The following is a 21,140-nucleotide window of genomic DNA, read 5'->3' as shown; positions in this document are numbered from 1 at the left end:
ATCGCAGTTACCCAGCCCTTGTGTGGGAGCTGCAAGTGCTTTGCTCCCGCTTCCTGTTAATGTAACGAAAAATATAGGAACTGCTCCATGTAAACTTGGTCCAGAAGATAACAAATAATTTTTTTGCCCTTTAAGCACGTCTGTTTGGGTTCAGGGCCCTTAAAATTCCTTAAAGCGACTTCCTGTGGGATGACAGGAGTTGGGGAAAGTGCAGCTGTGAGCTTTTATCGGTCTTTCTCCAGCAGTAAGTGGAGTGGCAGTATCTACTCCTGAAAAGTTTAACGAGGAACTGATTAGTGGTTATTAGGCAGATTAGTGCCTTTATCGTGCTCCCAGAGCCCAAGCTGAAGGTTTGGCTGCTGCAGAAGCTGCACCAAATTCAGGGTCAGTCTGTCCCCAAACCGAATGTCTCAGAAGAAGCCACCACGATGGGCTTAATTTGATGTGAGGATCAGTGATGAGCCTTTGACTCTACGTAGAGTTCGACTCTGCTTTGGGGTGAAGCCCCTCGTCCTGGGTTTGACCCAACATATTTGGGTGGATGGGTAGCACCGAAATTACCAAGAGGATCTTGAATGCGTGGAGGCCGCCAGGTGGGATTCTGGCTGAATTCATTCCTGGAGTGGTACTGGCGTTGTTAACAAGATTTCCCACAAATACGTTTTCTGCAATCTCTTTTATTTTGGAGGGGTGTAAGGGTGCTTAGTTATGAGACTTAGAAGAGCAGGCTTCAGCCACTTCTCTGCATGAAGCTTAAATGAATTTAGGGTATGAGGTTGGGGGAGAAAGGAGAGGCCTGCAGTGTAGTTTGGGACTGACAGTGCTTCATGCCTCGAATAAAGGGAATAGAAGAGGCAGCAGTAAGCATTTAGGAGAAATGGGAGTGTCTGAGAAGTAATCAATGTTACAGGCACTGCTGCAAAGCTTGGGCTCTGGTGATACCAAAGGACTGAAAATAAAACTCGAAGCTAGCATATCCTACAGGGTTGTGTGCGAGTCTTGTCTGCTTGTTCCTTTTTTGATGTTTGTTTTGAAGATCTAGGCTTTGCTCTAACTTTATTACCCAGCTGTAAGTCTGGCTAGCCCAGCAGATGTTGGGGAGCTATCTAAATCCGTAGTTTTGAGTCAGGAGGAACTAGAAAGCTGATGAAGGAACTCTTAAATTCTGGCCACTTCTTACGCTTCTCAGATTTTTTTTGATGTTTTATGTCTGGGAACTTAAATGTCACGAGACTGTGGTAGGTTTGTTTCTGTAATGCGAGGGAAGGCTTTTTTTTTTTTTTTTTATGAGATACTGAAGTCTGTGGTCTGTGCATGTATATCCTCTTGATCTGTTTGTTTTCACAGTTCGCTTGCTGTTCCCAACAGTTCTTGCTCTGCTGGGCCACCCCCTTCTGCGAGCGTAGGAGTACAGGTTGCTTTTGTTCCCTGATTTCGTGGGCTGAGTTTTCGATGTCTGCCTGGGAAGCAGTGGTGACTTGGGCTGGATAAACGTGTTTTCTTGGCAGAAGGGATGGGATCAGGCTGCTTTACGTTGGTGCCCGCTGTCCACGGGAGGAGTTACTGCAGCAACAGGGCCCGTGCAGTAGGTCTCACATAAGACATTCATCCAGAGGTAGCAAGAATGGCACATGAACACTGCAAAACTACACAGGCACCTTAAAATCTATGTTTTCTTACAGGTGTAGGACTCATTTCCCAGTTCCATGTAAATGAACACACAAAAATTCTTTGTGTAGAAGCTTGCAAGTCTTAAAACAGCCCTTCAGAGAGCAGAGATGCTGTTCAAGTGACAGGCCAGGCCACTGCAGCTTTTAAAATGGGAATGGCATCAGAAGCTTTTAGTGTTTGCCCAATAAAGCAACAGTAAGAAAAGCCATCTGAGCAATTCTTTTCAGAATAATTGTTTACTTTTTAATCATTTAGAGTAGGTGTTCTGGTTTCATAGTCAACTCTTGTCACGGTGATTGACAAAACGAATTTTCTTGCATCTGAATTTCTGTTTTAGATGTGTTTTATTTATAGTTCCTCATATCAAGAGTGAATATCCTTTCTGTAGTCACTTACAAGTGATTGACAGTTGCTTCAGCTACAAAGTCTGCCTTTGAGTTGTTAGTGATTTGTCCCTGCTATTATTGTTGCATTTTCCTGTTTAAATTAACCTGCACATATAAGGAAATAGACTGCATGCAAGGGAAAGTAACCAGAACTGTCTGAAAAATGCCCAGTTGCTAATGTTCGTGTGAATGGGTGTGTAACATCATGTGGATGGCAACTGTCAAGTTCTTCCTGAAAAATGGTAGGATGCAGGTGTAGGTTTGCTTGGGTCTTATTGGTAGAAAGCTAAATGGAAGTACATAATAGAATAAGCACACGATATAATAATGTAAACTCTTAAACTTGAGTCTCCTTGTGTCAACTGGGTAAACCAGTGTAAATGTCTCAAGGTTTTCATGTGCCACTTCTATTTCTGATGACTACAGGGACTTCTCTTGCTAGATTCACTTTTAGTGCATCGTTATAATTGATCCCAGCCATTCTTTTTAAATGTTTCAGTGTGCCAGTTCTTCTGCAAAATAAACCACACATTCGAGTTTCATGGAGTAGTCTCCAGTTTTCCATAACTCATGACAGTAATTGTTGGAGCTGTATTCTTTAGTCCTGCTTTATTTATTTATTTATTTGATAACTTTCTTGTTTCTTAATACCTACCTCTCTTAACACATCCCAGATTTATTTTGTAAAATTTGTACATAATGACCATAGGACACTAAACTCGTTCTTCTTTATAGGTTGGAGGTGTGCAGGGGAATCTCTTGTTCTTTTAGGTCCCAATTCAGATTTCTATGGTCTTCATGCTGGGATTGGTACTCTTGGGTGCCTTTCACTGTTTCTAAAACTATTATTTTTTTCTGTGTACTTAGTTTTGTTGGCATACTTCAATGATGTGTAAGGTTCCAGTTATACTAATAAGTATGGATGTTGTCTCCCATCAGCTGGACTTAGGAAAGTGAACTTCTTTGTTAGGGTGTATTTTCTGTTTTTAAGGAATTAGGTCTTATGCAGCAAGTCAAACCTGCTTGGAATGACAAAATTGTTGTCCCAGATGTGTAGTTCAGTTGGTTGTCGTGCTTGTAGGAAGGCTTCTCCTTCTGGACAGCTTGAAATTGCCCACAGTCACTACCTGATGCTCTGGGCATCCCTTCTGGAGCAAACAAACAGAATGACTTTTTCCCCAGGGTTTATATGGTTAACTTCTCCACTTCTTTAGACTTTCTTATGGTTATGTTTATACATGGCAGTTGGATCCTGTGTTAAACTGCTTTGGAGCTGTCTGATAACATTAATTTCTAATGCAGAACACCGTCATGCTTAAGAAAAAGCAGTGATGCTTTTGAATGTGTGCCTGTATATTTGTGCTCAGGAGGTGAGGCTGGCAGGATGGACAGGTGCTGGGGAATGGCCACACTCACGTGCTGATTCTGAAGTCTTAGATGTGTTCTCCTGTCCCTATTTCCAGCTGCTTCTTTTTAAGAACAGTGATAATAACATTTGATGTTGATATCCACGTTCCTTTTTTCTATTCCACTTAGTGCTTTGCTTCTCACTAAGGGCTTTCTCCATTGCAACCCTTTCAGGCCATATCAAGTGCTGTTGTTTGATGATTTTTGTTTCCAGAAGGTTAACAGAATCCCCAGCTTTAAGCAGCCTGAGCCACGAGGATCTTCCCGCAGCCCAAAGAACTGCAGTGCTAACTAATAGTGTCCTCTGAACTCCGGACCTAGCATCTGTACTCTTACTGTATCTTTGTAAAGCAGCGTGGAGTACTTTGAGCAGTGTGTGTGATAAAGTTCCTGAGGCTGGCATATCTTCCTTCCTGAAAGAGGCTTAGTGCTTAGCTGTGCTAGTGCTCAGTGTTGGTCTCATGATGTGTTTGTCAGAGTTGAGTAATGGGAAAATAATTTTAATGGCAGTATGCTTTTTTTATTTATTTTTTGTCTTTAGGCTGCTTCTTGAATAGTCCAGGTCATTTCTTATTTGACAGGGATGTTGGTGTTGTTCATTTCATGGCTGGTCACAATTTCTTCCCTAGCTCTTCTCAAGCAGCCCAAACACCCTGGCATTAATGGTGCTGTTGAAACTCCTTTGGTATTAAGCATAATCCAAAGCTCTCTTTCCTGAAGCAAAGTTGCTCAGAAGACAGATCTAGAAGTGAGAACTTGAAGCACATTTTGAAGAGACGTTAAGAACAGATTCCTGCCCCCCTTGTTTTAGCAAGCACTGTTCTTTAGAGCAGGTGGAAGTGTCCCCTGTTATGGGAGAGCTCACAGGGTTTTCTTCCAGCTGCTAACAAGTTCAGTCTCTGGACTGTGCTGCTCAGTATGTTTTTGTTATGCAGCTCTTCAGTCGAGTGACAGACTCAGCAAGCGGTCATGCTTTCTATTTTTTTTTGAGGCTCTACTGGCATTGCAAACATTCTGCGAACGCTTTCTGCTGGTGGCAAGCAGGGACTGACTGCAGTAACTTTCCTTCTGTGACTGCTGCCTTTAAGGATGCAGGCAACCTGTTCAGAGAGGGGCAGGAAAAAATTGGAACAAAAGAATCAAAATAAATGACTTGTTTCTTTAATACCTGTGTGCAAAGTCTTCCTCCCTCCATTTCTTATTATTTATGACTTACTCATTCGGTAACAAAATCTGCACTTTCCTGCAAGACTTTAAGTTCCATCTTTTTAGTTTCTAACGAGCAGAGAGAGGGCAAAAAAGAAAGTAGATTGTTGTGTGTTCCTGTGTTTGATTTGTAGGCTGCTTGTGCAGACATTCTTTAGCTGCTCTCATCTGAGTTTTCAGCTGCTTTGGCTGTGTTCATGGGTTCTGAATTTCCTTGGCTCTGGAGATTTTTATCCCCCCTTAAACATGCAGGTTTTCCAGATTCCTGCCTGTTCAGTTTAGCCAACTGCATGGTCTTTGGAGCAGTTCCTACACTTTGCATTAGTGATCACGGATGAATTTCACACTCAAACCACTGCTACATCTGTCACATAGGTATTTGATGTGTAAATGCAGGCGTGTAAGCACTCCAACGCTGCTTGCTTTCCTTAACACCAGTCTGTATGACCTGTGCACTTAGCCACTTTCTTTACATTTCTGTCTTTACTTAGATGGTAAGCAGTTACAAATCACTTTTGGCTCAGGAATTGCCTCATCAAGCACTTCACCTGTTGATTTATTTATTCTTTTAATTCTGTTTATCACACAAATATATATTTTTAATATGAAGGCATTGCTCTTCAGTGCTGCTGTTCTAATGTTAGATCTGTCAATCTCTTCTGTCCGTGCCTCCTTCCCTTCCCCTGTTTCGTATTCATTTCCAGGAAAGTGTCACAGGATAACGTATTTTCCATAAGGTCTCAATGATCTGCAGTGCTTCAAAGCCTTCCCCTCGTGCCCCGTTTTTTCCTCTTGCATATGGAATACATCGGATCTATCTAACCCTACAGCACCAGCTATTATTCTTCGGCTCATCTCCTCCTTTACTAGCACCCCTGGCTACCACATAGAGTTAACTTGTGATTCCAGTCCTGTAGCAGAGCCCCCTGTATCTGTCGGGGCGAGGGATTTACACATTGCAGCCACACGGCCTCGCAGCACCATGTGGGTGGTTCTATTTCCCTGCTCAGTGTTCGGAGTCAGCTTCATCAAAAGCTTGCAGCCAGGTTGTGTTCTCGGATCTGCGAGGCATCTGGGGAGAGACTAGGGCTGGTTGGAAGGGGTAGAGGGTAAGTAGTGAGAGTGAGCTGAAGATGCTGGGGGAAATAAGAGTGATATGGAGTGATTGTCAACTGACAGAAGACTGGAGGAGGAAAAATTAATCACAGTGGTGTTTAACCAGAGATTTTGTTGCACCTGTCCCTGTGTATATACACCAAGATGGGGAAAGGACTCTACCAACAACTCTTAGAGTACTTATCTCATGGAAATGAAGTGCTTTGCTGCCATTTGTGTGGCTGAGGTGCCACCCTACGCTGCTAGGGTCATCCTGACTCTGGGTTCTGCCTTTTAACTTGATGTAATTCATTATCCCAGCCCTTCAGATGGATGAAGGGCTGGTTTATACTCTCAGATAATGATGACGTAGGGTACTCTAGTCAGTAATGACCATGTGTTTGCACGATGGCTGCTTTTTGATGAAAGGTGTGCCTTACTGTGCTCTCTGGCTGTTTCTGCTTTAGCAGAGGAAGTGGTTTAGACAGTGAATTTGTCCCATGCTGCTTTGAGTTGAGCAAAAATTAGAGAGAAAGTGATAATGACAAAAACTGTCATAACTTCCTCTAAGTTGTATGGTGGTTGATAAAATTATCTTACTGCGTTTTAATTAGACATCTTATTTTCATTGCAATGTTTTTCTTTATAGTCATTTTCCTCTGTCTGTGTGCTTGTATGAAAAAGTTGTTTGAGTTCTGTGTCTCTCCCCTGCAAAAAAAAATAAACAAAAATCTTTGTCTTTCTTCTAGCAAACTGAAAAAGCTCAGTGAAGATAGTTTAACTAAGCAGCCTGAAGAAGTCTTTGATGTTTTGGAGAAACTTGGTGAAGGGTAAGTGCAGCTATTTATGAGGGGATGGGATCAGAGGGAGGCAGTATATAAAGCATGTGTTGGAATATTAAGTTACAGAGAGAGTAAGTGTCCTAAGGAATGCTTCTCTAGGCAACTTTTAATAATAAAGCAAATGCATGCGTCAATAAGCTTCCATGCTTCCCCAAATCTATTTATGTGCTTTTGACATCCCTCAGTTATTGAGGTAGCAATGGTTTGTGCCTGCGTGGAAATGAGATGTGCTACATCTTGACAAAGATTCATTATTCAGAGTCACAACTTTGCTGAGGTCCTGATGGAACTGAAATTTTTGCAGCCTGACAAAAGCCTCAAAATTCTAGTTGAACATATGGCTTTTATGACTTTCTTCATGCTAGAAGTGAGAGGCAATTTATATTGTAAGAAGGATAACACTTTGATTCCCTCTTTTAGGTCTTATGGTAGCGTGTTTAAAGCAATACACAAAGAATCTGGACAAGTTGTAGCAATTAAGCAGGTCCCTGTGGAGTCAGATCTTCAAGAAATAATTAAAGAGATCTCTATAATGCAACAATGTGACAGGTAGGTATAACAATTCTGCTTCGTTTCTAAGACTTCTGTGAAAATGTATTTGTACTTGTAATGTTTTGGTAATATAGTTGAAATATAGGCAGCTGCAAACTTTTATATGGAAACTTAAAACAGTTTATGTTGGACTATCTACATAAAGCAACCGCTTTGAGGACCGACTCCTATCCTTACCTTGGATTGAAGGAAGGACCAGCAGTGTACATCATAGAAACCGTTGAAAGAATAAGTACTTGCATCTGCTTACAATTCCCCATGCTTGCTTCACTGTTCTTGCATTAGCAAGCCCAAAAGGTTAATATTTCCTGTCTATGCTCTTAGGCAATGCGAATTCTGAATTACCCGTTTCAGAAGATCAATAAAAATGTTTCTGGCACGAGGTTAATGGCTCGCTGTTAACTTCCAAAACAGTCTGCCATTGTTAGTCTTTTTCATGCAAGAACGTACCTTTTGAAAAGTGAGCAATCTTCGAGTAGTTCTGAAGGACTGTTACCTTACCCTGGCTCACAAGTAATAAATCTTAAGATTTTTAGTATTGTAGGAATGGAAGCCTGAAGAGAAAATGCCTTCAGAGATGCAGAAACTTTCTTGTTTCTTCCCTCTCTCTGAAGTAGGATTTTTTTTTCCCCTAATTTTTTGGAATAATCTGGCTGAGAGGTTATAAACACAATCTTAAGAATTGCTAGGAGGAGATTTTAGTCTGCTCATTGGTTAAAAAAAAAAAAAAAAAAAAAAAAAATTGTTTGCAACTCGAAGCCTAATTCAAGTTGGAAGAAACTTTGTTTAAAATATTGATTGCTGTAGTTTATTATCTTGGTGAATTGTATTATAGCAAGAGGTCTATTATTTCTCAGTTGTGGTTATGCTTTTGTGCTGTTGAAATGGTCTTTAAATGAAAAATTTGACCTTGTTTGGCAGTAGCACGTGAGAATGGGCTGCTCTTCAGACTTCTTTAGCACCTCTGCCTGCAAGCCCTGATCCAAGCCCTTGGTATCTGCAGCCTATATATACATAAAACCTTAATCCATTCCCTTCTGGTCTTGACTGCTTTGAACCGCAAGAAGCATGTTAAATCTGCGGGCAGAGGAATGGAAGGAAAAGGAAAAGATTCATGTTTTTTCCCCACTGTCCACAAAGATGTGTAAAATGGTTATTTCAGGTGATATTAAGATGGTTTGGGACCCTTGAGTATTGTTTGAGGCGCCTCTTAATCCTTTTTGTCCCTGTGAGACTTCATCTGTTTGGACAGTCGAAGCTCTGTAACAGGCATATACTAAAAAGGAAAGCAGTGGTCTTGTTTGTCTGCTTTATGGTGGAACTAGATAAGATTCCCAGAGTAGATCCTCAGCTTTTCCTGTATACTGAAAAGAGAAAATACAATTACGTGGATTGTTCTCATTGCTGTGCTCCTAATTCCATCTTCCAACTGCTTCATGTCTTTCCTCTTGTTTAAAGGAAGGTATTGAATGAGTAGAAAAATAGCACCTCGTGAATTCTCAGAAATAGGTGTCCTGTCAGGGGTCAGTGCTAGGACAGCAGCTGTTAGGCTCTGCACAGGCTTGTGCCTTGTGAGCTGATGGGAAGCAGTGGCCATTAGTTTGCGATCAGTATTGAAATACAGTGTCTGTGAAATACAGCATGCTATGACAAAAAAAAAAAGTAGTGATACTTGATGATCTTTTCAAATTTTCAGCTTTCTTTTTGTACTATGTTTCTTGTGCAGGTTTCATTCTTGTTCCTAGGTGAGCCTACTCATCTCTGCCTCATATCCCTTGTCCTGCTCCTTTCTTCTTTGCTTTTCCTCTTTGTTCCCTGCTTCTCCTTGAGCAACATAGAGCATTTTGTTAGTAGTAGTACATGTACTATCGTATAATTCTTGTATTTTGGAATAAGGATTTAGAATTATAGAACACAAGCTCTTCCTGCACCGGATGAGATGCAGCTATTCTGTTTGAAAAGGAGATCTGGGCTGCAGCTCTACACCATGTGGTTGCTTCTGTGTCCTGTTCCTCAGTGCAGAGACAGTAATGTGTAGCCCTGGTGGGAGGAAGGGACTGTGCACAACAGAAAGTCTTAGGGCTCTCTTTTTCATGTGGGATGATTCAACAGATGTTATAGGAAAGCACTGTTGTTGCAGCATCTCAAATAAAATACCCAAATCATAACACTGTTTCTTTCTCCCCCATGCCTGCTTCTAGAACTAGCTACACTGATTGTGCTGTATAGTTTCTAGGGGAAAAATGCGTATTCTAAGACAAGCAGTTGATATGGAAAAAGCTGTCCCATTTAGCTACATGGGACAAAGCGTTAAGTAAATGTGAACAATGTTTTGAGATTGCATAGCACTATCTTGCCTTGATTTGTATGAAACCATAAGTTCTGCTGGGAATACTAGTACAGTGAAAGTCTCACAAGAGATGGTCACAAAAATCAGTGGGTTTTCCGTAGAAATAATAGTGATTTTCCTCACATCAAGAATTTCCCAGGAGCAAGATCAGTGTGTAGTACTTGTGTTCTTGGGAATAATGATGAGGAGGGAATGGGCCCACCTTGCCTCCTGTAAAGGCAAGTTCCTATAGCATTAACAGTTGCTCTTTACTGAAGTAGTTTTCTGTTGGTTTTGATCAATGTATAGAAAGAGAGCATTAAGTTGCAGGAGTCAAACAACTCTTTATAATACTGGTTTTCTAATGACAAGTTGCTGTCAGATATGCCCATCCAAAAAAATAATTCCATGATAGAAAAAACTGTTCAGTTCTACCTGATGCTGTGGGTGTTCTGACCAGAAGCTACTGAGGTCTCAGTATCTTACTTGCTGTCCTTATAGGAGACTGATTGCAATCTAACTGTAACCTCCTTTGCTTAAGTTCCTGGGAAAAATTTATTTTCTTCAATAAATACAGCATCTGATCACTCTTGTGGAGGAAGATCCTTGTTACATCTTTACCACATCTGTTTATGCCTTTCCTTTGCATGCGCCTCAGAGGCAGCATGCCTCATGTGACAGAGTATGAAATGAATGTGTAATGTGAGGATACAGTACTGTCATAAACTTGAGCTGCTTCAATATGAAAATACCTTTGTAGATCCATAAGTCCAGTTCAAACCAACACTAGATTGTTTCCATAAAGTAGCCTAGATCTGAACTTAGTAAGTTCATGCCTAAAAAAAAAAAAAACCAAACATTTGGGAGTCTCCATGTTTTTGCTCAGTACTAAGAGAAGAAAACAAGATTACTTGTTTTTAAGGCACTGGTGAAAGAAGGAAAACATCCAGTAGCTTTTTGAGAGGAGTTAAAAAGAAAAAAAAAATGTTAGAAAGTCCTTAGAGTTAGGAGAAAACCAAGCTTTATATCAGAAGACTAATGCTTGGGAAAACTGTGTCTATATGAAGATCACTGAAAACTTGTGATATGTTTAGTAGTGTATTTTATCATTTTCTTAATCAGCCAAACGTTATTGTTTCAACAAAGCATTGGTTGTGCTAACTACAGTTTTAAAATGTATTTAGTTAAATTTGCTCTCTGGTTGTGTTAGTGTCTGTCAAACTGTTTTGTTTTTTAACAGCACTTGTACTGATTTTCTTAAGAGTTCATCTATTTAATTATTTTTCTCCCCATCCAGTCCCTATGTTGTCAAGTACTATGGCAGCTATTTTAAGAACACTGATCTGTGGATTGTTATGGAATACTGTGGAGCTGGCTCTGTTTCGGACATAATTAGACTTCGTAACAAAACGGTGAGTTTTCTTCCAGAAATGCATGTAACACGTATTTAAAATAAACCATGAATTAAGACTAGAAGCTGTCAGAGTTGCGAGATGAGACCTTTGATGTGATGGGACTTAGCAACTGCACAACCAGTGCAAAACTGTGTATTTTTGGAAAGTATTTATCCATTCTTCCCTGATGTAATCATGAGAAGTGGAACATGCATCTTGAAATGTGAAGGTCCTGTAAGTTTCTTAAAAATTACTACCTTGTGAAATGTAGAACTGTGTGTGGCTTCTTCCACCTGACGGCCTATTAGCAGGCCGTTTAGTATATGCATGACTTGAAAGCAGGCACAGAATTGTCTTGCTTCTACTCGGTAATTAGGGAGCATGGAAAGTAATTGGGTATTATTCAAGGGCTGAGAAGGGAAAGGGATGCCAATTAGGGAATGTGAGAGGGAACTGAAAGGGAGATTTGCAGGGAGGAGTTGCAGAGTGGTGATAGTTGCAGTAATGTAGGGGAAGATGCAAACCTGTAGGAAACAGGCTTTGATATTTTTTCATAGAATCTGCTAAAGTAAGACTTTTTGTAGATATCCAACAATCTTTTGATCCTTTGAGGACATTGTCTCTAGTGGTGGCCTATAATATAAGACAAACATTTGACTAACAAGTACTGTGAGATGGCACTCTGCTTGCTAGCTTTCTACGCTTTGTCATGGTACTCTGAAATATTTGTACCACACGTGAGTGGGGGCAGAGAGAGGAGAGGAAAAATAATGTTTAGGCCTAGGGGAGAAAAAACAAGTAAGGGAAGGTGGAGTTAGACTTATTAGGAAGTAGGGTAATGCCCAGTGTAGGGGGAGCCTCTAAAGAAAAGGTGGCATGCCTCAGGGCTACTGTGATGTTAAACTGATGACCTCCCTTTACCTGCTGGTGATACTTTGCAGCCAAGAATATTGTTAGGTGGTTTAGCAGCAAAGGCATGTCACTGACTCCTGCTCAGCTTGGTGCCCACCAGCACCCCTGGCAGTGTTTCTTCAGAGCTGCTTCCCAGCTGGGAGGCCCCCAGCCTGTGCTGGTGCCTGGGGTTGTTCCTGCCCAGGTGCAAGACTTTGCATTTCTCCCTTTTCAATGTGGTGAAGTTCCTGTCAGCCAATTTCTCCAGCCTGTCCAGGTCCCTCTGGGTGGCAGCACGGCCCTCAGGTGTATCAGCCATTTCTCCCAGCTTTGTGTCCTCTGCAAACTTGCTGACTGTGCTCTACCCCATCATCCAGATCATTAATGAAGATGTTAATTAAGGCTAACCCTTGGGGTACGTGGCTAGTACTAGCCCACAACTAGGTCTTGTGCTCTTCTACTCATCCAGCTCATGTGTTAGCAGCTGAGGTTCCCGTGGGAGATGGTGTCAAAGGCCTTACTGAATTCCAGGCAGACAATATCCACTGAGAAGGTTTAGTAGCTCCAGTAAGAAATAGTGCAAGCTAAACCACAACTTAAAAAAAAAAAAGAAAAAGTCAATTTAAAACAGAATATGGAGGGGACTAAACCTGTGTGTACACCTATTTAAAATGCTAGAATTCTTTATTTCAAATGAAGCTTTTTTTTTTTTTTTAATAAAAATGCAAACACACACACAAAAAAAAAAAAAAGCAGGCAATCTTGCTTCTCATATCTGTTTTAGGTTATTAACAGACTAAGGATATTAGAGATTTAAGGGAAAGATGTTTTAGTCTCAGAGCAAATATGTACCAATGATTAGAGAAACCAACTCTTGTGGTTCAAGTTGATGTGATTAAATAGCATAAATTCTAAGAAATAAAATCAGTAAGTAGATGGATACATGTTGCGAGGGAAAAGTCAGCATACCTTTTGTAAAAGCAAATCATGCTGTGCATGGCTGGTAGAATTTTGTAAAGGAGTTACTGGGCATGTGAATAATGCTGGCTGGTGTGGATGTGCTTGGTGTCAAAAGATTTTTGGACAGACTTCCACACCAGAGGCTCTTCAATCAATATACCTGTAGTGGAGTGAATGGAAAGTTCTGTCACAGGTGGATAACCCTTTTAAAAATAGGAAGGAGGGAAGCAAGGAAGAAGTCATTTTGGGAAATCAACATGAGTCTGTGCTATCCTCTTTGGGAAAGAGGGTAGAAATACTGATGAGATACTGTTTTTACTACGAGAAACACACTGAAAGACTTGAGAGGCTTTGTGAAACTGAGTGCATGTGACTGAGAAAGTAAGCTTAAGTAAATGTGAAGACATGCATTTAGGTTGGTGGTGGTAGTGGGCAAAATCTCTTATATAGGTTCAAGAGCACTTGAGCTTAATATTAAGAATTGCCAAAGAGTAAAATAGTGTCAAGGACATCACAGAAAAGAGTATTGACAGGAATGATCAGAAATAAGGAATTCTTCTCAATAAGGATGTACTAAATATATTAGGATAGTTGTGTGGAACAGAGGTAACGGGGGAGGCATAGTGGAAGGTTTAGAAAAACATGAGTGGCATGAAGTCAGTAAGATGTGCTTTTGTGCTGTTGATTTTTTTTTTTTTTTTTTTTTTTTTTTTTAAGTTATCACTTGTATTAGATTGAAAGCAAAAAATATGTTTTCTACCCATGTGGAAATCCTTCTCCATGTGTCCACTGTATAGTTACAGAAGATTCTATAGATTTTATTTTTAGAAGGAATTGAACCAGACCAAGAAAAAATAACTGCTGCTGAATGCAAATATTTAATATCTGCAGCAGGAAATCCAATATCCTATAGATTGCTTATGGGAGGGTGAAGCAGAGAGCTATCACTGTTTACTTGATGTGTTCTTATGGTCTTCTCTAGTTGCCTGCTACAGGTCACTGATGAAGGTAGACTATCAGGCTACATGGAACTGTTACTCTCCCAGAGAATAGGGGGTGTTGTGGTGTATATAATAATAATAATAATAATAATAATAAAAAAAAAAGTCAAGCAAAATCCTCTATTTTCCACTTTGTTTGCCTATGTCTCACAAATTTTGGAGGAGTTAGTCAGGGGCTGTGAACTCACTTGAATTCTTCTGCTCTACCCCCCAAAAATGTTTCATAATTTTAACATCTCCCTGCATCATATGATGCTGAAATTCTGGAAGTTGAATATGACTGAGTACTTAATTTGTAGATACTGGTGAGGGTTGCCATCCAGTCTCCTTTGTTTTATCGTTAAATATGGAAGCTATTCAGTGTTCTGTCTGCGTGAGACAGTTCAGACTGACAATTGTTATTGTCTATGCACTGCATTTAAAACCTCCAAATGAGCTTGAATTTGCATATGTCTTTACAAGCCTCTGGTATTGTAAGCTTGTGGAAAATATTCTTCTGCCACAAAAACAGACAACGTGAAGTGGTTCGAAGTCTTCCCTGGCAAGCATGCGGGGTGGTGGTCTTCATCAGTCATTGTATAAATATACTGTTATCTCCCCTTGTAAAGGGAGAACAAGAATTTGACTTTTGCAATTGGTATATTTTTTAAAAGTATCTATTCTTCTACCGATTAAACTTAAAAATGAAAAAAGATTGCTTCCTATGGTGTCTAGTTAGTGAAACAGAAGTAATTGCTCTGATTTGCTGAAATTACCTTATTTTAAGAATGTGTTCTTCTGAAATTAGTCTCCCCTTTTCAATTCCATTTATTCTCCCTGAGTATAATTCTAGGCTGTCTGAAAGAGCTCTAAATAATTTAATAAAGCTCTGTACAGTTTGATTAGAATTCTACTAAAATTAACTGTTGATATTGAAACTCCGCATGAAAAAGTTAACCTTAGTAACCTGAAATTGGTGCACATTCCCTTAGTTGTTCCTATAATTTATAAAATAAATGAATGAATGAGTTTTTTAATGATGACTGAAAAACAACAGAACTTCATTTTGTGAAACGCTGATCTGATTACCTGGACTACTCTGCGATGGAAGGATTGACTTATTTGAATGATGTTGCTTGCAGTACTTCAGCTTTCTATTGCTTACCTCTATGTATTTTTTTTAATGTAAACAAGAAGTGGTTTCACTGTACTTGTATTTTTTCACAAGTAAACACAGATGTCCTCACTTGGAAGTGAGGAGGGAATTGATTCTTACTTTGTTAAATGTGTACTGAATAGCCCCCAACACCAAGAGTTTTAGAGGTTGCTTAATTTTCTTGAGTTATCAAATGAAGATTGCAGTTGGGCCAAAGAAAAGTTTTTCCTGTTTCCCCATGTTTAAGGAAAAAGAAACTGAGGAAAAGAGAGTTGAATTAAGAACCTGAAGATCTTCCCTTTTTTGTAGCTGTGTTTTCCATACTTCAGCAGTTCTGTTCTTTTGCTAGAAAGTGAATGGTCCTGCACTTTACTCTACTGGATAAAAAATGAAGGAAGCAGACTACAAAGTTAAGCTCTGACTGATGACTGTTGCTGGCCTGTTTGTATTCAGAAGTGTTCAACTTCACAGGAGCAGCATCTCATCTGAGAAGCCCGAGCTGCTGCTTCAGAAGCTAATTCAACCTTTATAATTCTGCTTGTTTGGGTTTTGTTTTTCGAGTGTGCCAGGCAGATGAGCAGCACTGGAGCAAGCTCATGATGCCTGCTAGCTCATCCGAGGTGTGGCATTTACCAGTCCAGAGCTGTGTATCTCATTTCGTCTGCTTTTCTCTGTGGCTGATTCGGGCGGTTCATTTATCTGATATGTCAGGCAGTGGGTTGTTGCCAAAAGGGTGGTTCCCCTGCTATCCTCCAACCTGGCTGCTGTGTTCATGCCATTTCCATACCTCAGATATAGTGATTGGGTGGTTATGGGGTGATCTTGGACAAGCTTGAAGGTCTGATGGGGGAACTTCTTCCTTTCTAGTCTGTGCCTTCACTCCTATGAGCCAATTCGAGACTCGCTGTGGCAGCACAGTGGCAAATCTGATGCCAGGGAGGCATTAAGAGTGAGCAGTGGGGAAAGGGAGGGAAAAGAAGGAATGGGACTGTCTTCTCAATGGCAGCTGGCAATGGGAGGAGATAATTACAGTGTGAAGCAATACTGTGTCCTGCTGGCTGCTGTGAACATCCTGGGGTGGTGGTGGGGAGGCTGTTGACACACCAGCAGCCCTGCCTCTGTACTAATAACTGCGGATGCCCTTACTCATTGGCTGCTCGTGATTAACTGGGTCATCCTAATCCCATCTGGTCTGGAGACCAAAATGAGTTGTCTATAGCATGCAAGGGGTTGATCCTAGATGTCTTGGTTATCCCTTTCAATGTTTAACCTTATAAACCAAAATAGCCTTTACTAGCTTCTGCAGTGTGGCTTGCAGCCTATTAGGTGCTTGTCTAGCAAAATCCTTTTTATGGCTCTGATCAAGTGGCTGGTTTGTAACTTCTGGGTGGCATTATCCTGATTTTAGGAATTATTCTTGCTTAGCTCTTTAGAATAGCATTGTAAGTCCCTTCAGAAATGGGTTGTTGTCTGAATCTCAAACTGATAGACCTTTTTTGAGACATTGCAATAAAACAGTATCAATTTGCTTGGAAACTTGTTCATAGCAGAAAATTAGTGTTCGTCTCTTGGAAAACAAGTGTTTGTTATGTGTGTGCCAGAAGTGAGATGAGTATTATATATTGGTCAATTGGTACAAAAGAAGGACAAGTTAGAGCTACTGTTACCTGTTTCCAAAGTAACTATTCCTATACTATATGTGAATATGACTGCAAAACAAGTATTCAGAAAATGAGAAATTTTGGTATGAAGACTGGTTGTGTAGCATCCTCTGGATGTTTTAAAGATGGTGACAAAGGAGAACAGCGTGCCACTGATTTGAAACAAATAGTAATTTGGAAGGGCCTTCTGGAAGTCACCTAATCCAATCTCTTGCTTCAGGGAGAGTAAACTTTGAAGTTTGATTAGATTGACCTTGTCTATTTGAGTTCTGAAAAATCTGTGAAGGTGGAGGTTCAACAGTTCTTATCTCTCTCTGGATTTATTTCTTCTTGGATCTAACTGGAGTTTTCCTTGTGGCAACTTGTGACTGCTGCCTATTCTGCTTTTTCTTTGCAATTCTGAGGAGTGTCTGCCTCTTCTGTGTGTGGGTTTTGTTGTAGTGTGGTGTTTTTGTTTTTCTTTTAAATCCTCACGTTACTTAGTTAGAAATGGCATTGAAATATCCTCTCAACTGACGTGCTCTAGTCCCAGAGAGTTTAGTGGTCCGCTGCCACTCTCCTTCCAGTTTGTCAGTGTTTCTTTACAGTAGCCTACAACCAGGCATGATGTTCCAGATCTGGCTTCATAAGTGCTGAATAAAGGGGAATATTTATGTGCCTTAACTTGCTGACTGCTTTCCTAGTGACGACTGATATATGGTGAGCCTTCACTGCTGCTTGGGTGTATTGCTGGCTCACATTCAGCTTCTCTTGGGACCTTCCCCACCCCAGACATTTCCTGCAGTGATGCTACCTGCCCCACTGAGCAGCAGCCCACACTGCTGCATGGTATGGGGTTTGTGTGTCCCAGGTATAGGGCTTCACCTTGGTTGAACTTCATGAGTTCAACCTGACATGCTGTCAATTTATTTCCTCCATCTTGTTGAGGTTCCTCTGAGTGACAGCCCTGCGTTTTAGTGTAGTGACAGCTTCTGTTTTGTGTTGCCCACCAGCTTTATGAGGGTACATGTACGTCCTAGCTTGCTGTCCAGGTTGTTGATGAGGATGTTGGAGTATTTACCCTATAATCAACCCCTAAGAAATAGCCCTTACAGCTGGTTGTTGGTTACACTTTGAACCACCACTGTGCCCAGCAGTTGAACCAGTTGTTCATCCTCATCTGCTCTGAGTCCCTAGTTTGGATGAAAAAAAGATAGAGATTTTCAACAGCCTTCCTAAAGTCCAAGTTAATGATATCCACTGTTCTCTTTTCATCCTTCTGAGAAGGTGACCAGGTTAATTTGGCATGACATCTCTCAGGTAAACTTGTGCTGGTTGTTTCTAATCTCCTTTTTATCCTTTTTGTGTGTAGAAAACAGCTTCTGCAAGGATTGGCTCCATAATGTCTCAGGGAGTGAGGACAAACTGACCAGCCTGTAATTACTCGCATCGTCATTCTTGCACTTTTTGAATATGGTGTTTTGAGGGATGTCACCTAGTTGTTCTAGATTCTTAAAGATGATAAAAAGTAGCCTTTAGGTTAGCACTAGCCAGTACCTCGGCATCTCTGGATGCATCTCATCTGCTCCCATGGAATTGCTTTTGTTCATTTTACTACAAGAATTGCAGAATCCCAGAGATGCTGAGGCTGGCAGGGCCCTCTGGAGCCACCCAGTGCCACCCATGCCCAAGCAGGGACACCCAGAGCAGGGTGCCCAGCACCACGTCCAGGCGGCTGCTGAAGGGCTCCAAGGAGGAGACCCCACAGCCTCTGGGCAGCCTGTGCCAGGGCTGCGTCATCCGCACAGCACAGAAGGGCTTCCTGACTCGTTTCTAACTCATTCCAACATGCTGCTAGGCAGAGAGACCTAAGATCCAGAGTAAACCTTAATAAATGGAGTCAAAATTAATGGAGACAAAAAAAGATGGATAGGAACTTTTTCTGCATCTTTGCTAACAGATTGACCACCTCATTTGGCAGAAGGCCAAAATTTGTTCACTGTTCAATCAAAATAACCTCCTGCTATACTTGCTCACTGTCTTGCCCATCAGGATGGACTGTTTTTGCGCTTTGAGGAGGTTGCCCTTGATGTTCAACCAGCTCTCCAAGGTTCCATCACCCTTCAGGGCAGCATGTGCTGGGATCCCACCTACTAATTTATTTAGCAAGCCAGGGTTTGCTATCTAGAAATCTGGTTCTGCTACTTGCTTCTGTCACTTGCCTCTGTATCATAACGCTTGCCATCTCATCGTCACTGCCAAAGCTACTGCAGATGCTGACATGCCTGGTGAGTTATCCTTGCTTATGAGCAGCTGAGCCAGTGGAACACCTCCCGTTGTGGGCCTGTACAGTGCCTGCAGTGACAATTATTCCTGTGCACACCTGAAATTTTTTCTACTCTGCTGTGTTGCCCTATCAAGAGGTATTGAGGTGGTTGAATCCCCCCTCATCAGAACAATAGCTTGTAATTAGGGATGCTTCTTCCAGGGCTGTGGATGGGGATGGCTTCACGTTTTCTCTTTGTGTGTGTTTTTTTTTTTTTTTTTTTTTTTTTCAAACAGCATGATGACATTCACCTTTTGGGCTACCCTTCTGTTTTTTTTTGACTTGCGAGCTCTGGGGTGTCCCATAGCGGAGCTACGTGCCTTTAAACTGTGTGTCTGTGTAGAGCTCAACCCTCCCCTGCCCAGTCCCACTTACATTGTGTGAGGTGCCTGTACTCATCTTTCAAAGTGAGCTGGTTGTGTGAGTTACCCTGTCATGTCTCTAATTCCAGCAACACTTTGGCTCTGCAGCTGTGTACTAGGTTAGCAAGCTTTTTAGCAAGGACACCATTGGCCTGTTTTGTGAGGTAGATCCTCTTTTTCCCCAGCAATCCTCTGATGTTCCTGTGGTGATAAAAACCCTAATGCTCTGCTGGTGTTATCAGGCATGCTGAAGGGTGGTGATCGGCAGATGCACTTGCTTCTGCTCAAGGCCTTCCCCTGCCCTGGCAGGAGCAAGAAAACCGTCATGTTGCCCCTTGTTCACTTCACATGGGTGACTCGAGGTTTCTCTTGATAACGTTTTCAGGGTTGGTGTGGGTGAGCAGCAAAGGGTGGTGCTGTGAACAGGTGTGTAGAGTGTGAGCGAAGTGATCTGCTTGCAAGTATGTTTTATATCACTGTAAAGATCTTTTAAACATTGACAGCTCAAGTAAGTGGCTCCTGCTTGAAAGACGTGTGGTGATACTCTTATATGAAGCCTCTGTCTAGGGCTTCGACTGGGCTTCTTGACTCTCATCACAGTGTTTTGTCAGAAAATGACTTTGAAGAACCACACTAATTAAATAGATGCTGATGACAGCTGTGTGTAGTCATGACAAAATGCATTAGGGAGGTGATCCTCCTCTGCTCAGCCCTGGTGAGGCCTCACCTGGAGTACTGTGTCCAGCTGTGGGCCCCCAGTACAAGAGGGACATGGAGCTGCTGGAGTGAGCCCAGAGGAGGGCTATGAAGAAGATCAGGAGAATGGAGCACCTGTCGTGTGAGGACAGGCCCAGAGCTGGGCCTGTTCAGCCTGGAAAAGAGAAGACTGAGGGCAGATCTTATCAATGTGTACAAATATCTGGTGTCAAGAAGATGGGGCCGGACTATTTTCAGTGGTGCCTAGCAAAAGCCCAAGAGGCAATGGGCACAAAGTGAAACACAGAATTCTGGCTGGATATGAGGAAACACTTCCTTACTGTGAGGGTGACAGAGCACTGGGACAGGTTGCCCAGAGAGGGTGTGGAGTCTTCTCTGGAAATACTCAAAACCTGCCTGGATGCTACCCTGCACAATGTGCTCTAGGTAGTCCTGCTTAGTAGGGGGTTGGACCAGATGATCTCCAGAGGTCCCTTCCAACCTCAACCATTTTGTGATTCTGTGTGACATTGTGATACTGAATCGTAGTTAAACTCCATTTTCCCATGTTGTCTGTACTTCGTACAGTGCTGTAGAGGCTTTGTGTTGTTTTGTAATAGTTCCAAGTCTGTCATCAATATCTGCTAAACTTGTTGAGTACGTCATAGCTGTCCTTCAGCAAGCTGAAACTTGGTAGTGGAGAATAAGGCCTGCTGAGTCCAACTTCCCTGTTCTAATCAGTTTTTGATCTCACTGTCTGCTAATTACAGCCAGCTGTTGTTGAGCATGTGACCATGGGAGATGGATGAGATTTCCTGAAATAGCTTTCCATATAAGCCATTAGATGATGATTAGATAACTTTATGTTGCTACTGGGCTCTACTCTTTTTTGAACTACAGGTAGAACTGGAATTCTACATGCTGCAGTTTTCCTAGTGCTATTTTCAGCTATCCAGGTTGAAAAGTCCTAATTTAAGAAAATGGGATCTGTTACATGTTTTATTCAAGATACATTGCAGAAGTCCTGCTACTGGGATTACATAGTCAAAACCTTGAATCTGAAGAGCTTGCTGTCACCTGTGCAGTGCTATTGCTGTGGATAGGCACTATGTCTATTACTGCACAATTTCCATATGATTTTATGTGCAAAATGATTTAGGTCTAGTAGGAAGAATACTTGCTGCCTCCCTTTCTTTATCATATGATCCTGTGCCTAAGTTTTACTTCTGTAAAATTAGTAATTCTCC

At 41.4% G+C, this 21,140-nt stretch overlaps 1 protein-coding gene across 1 annotated transcript in view; it reads left to right on the top strand.

The window, feature by feature from the left end:
• Nucleotides 1-21,140, top strand: part of STK3 (serine/threonine kinase 3) — a 135,315-nt gene that overhangs the window by 951 nt on the left and 113,224 nt on the right. The window contains exons 2-4 of the mRNA XM_032180826.1: nucleotides 6,515-6,595; nucleotides 7,028-7,156; nucleotides 10,786-10,900. Of these exons, the coding sequence (XP_032036717.1) occupies nucleotides 6,515-6,595; nucleotides 7,028-7,156; nucleotides 10,786-10,900 (325 nt within the window). The remainder of the gene's footprint in view (nucleotides 1-6,514; nucleotides 6,596-7,027; nucleotides 7,157-10,785; nucleotides 10,901-21,140) is intronic.

This window comes from Aythya fuligula, chromosome 2, assembly GCF_009819795.1.
Source record: "Aythya fuligula isolate bAytFul2 chromosome 2, bAytFul2.pri, whole genome shotgun sequence".
Lineage (NCBI taxonomy): Eukaryota > Metazoa > Chordata > Aves > Anseriformes > Anatidae > Aythya > Aythya fuligula.
This window is presented reverse-complemented; position numbering and strand designations above follow the sequence as displayed.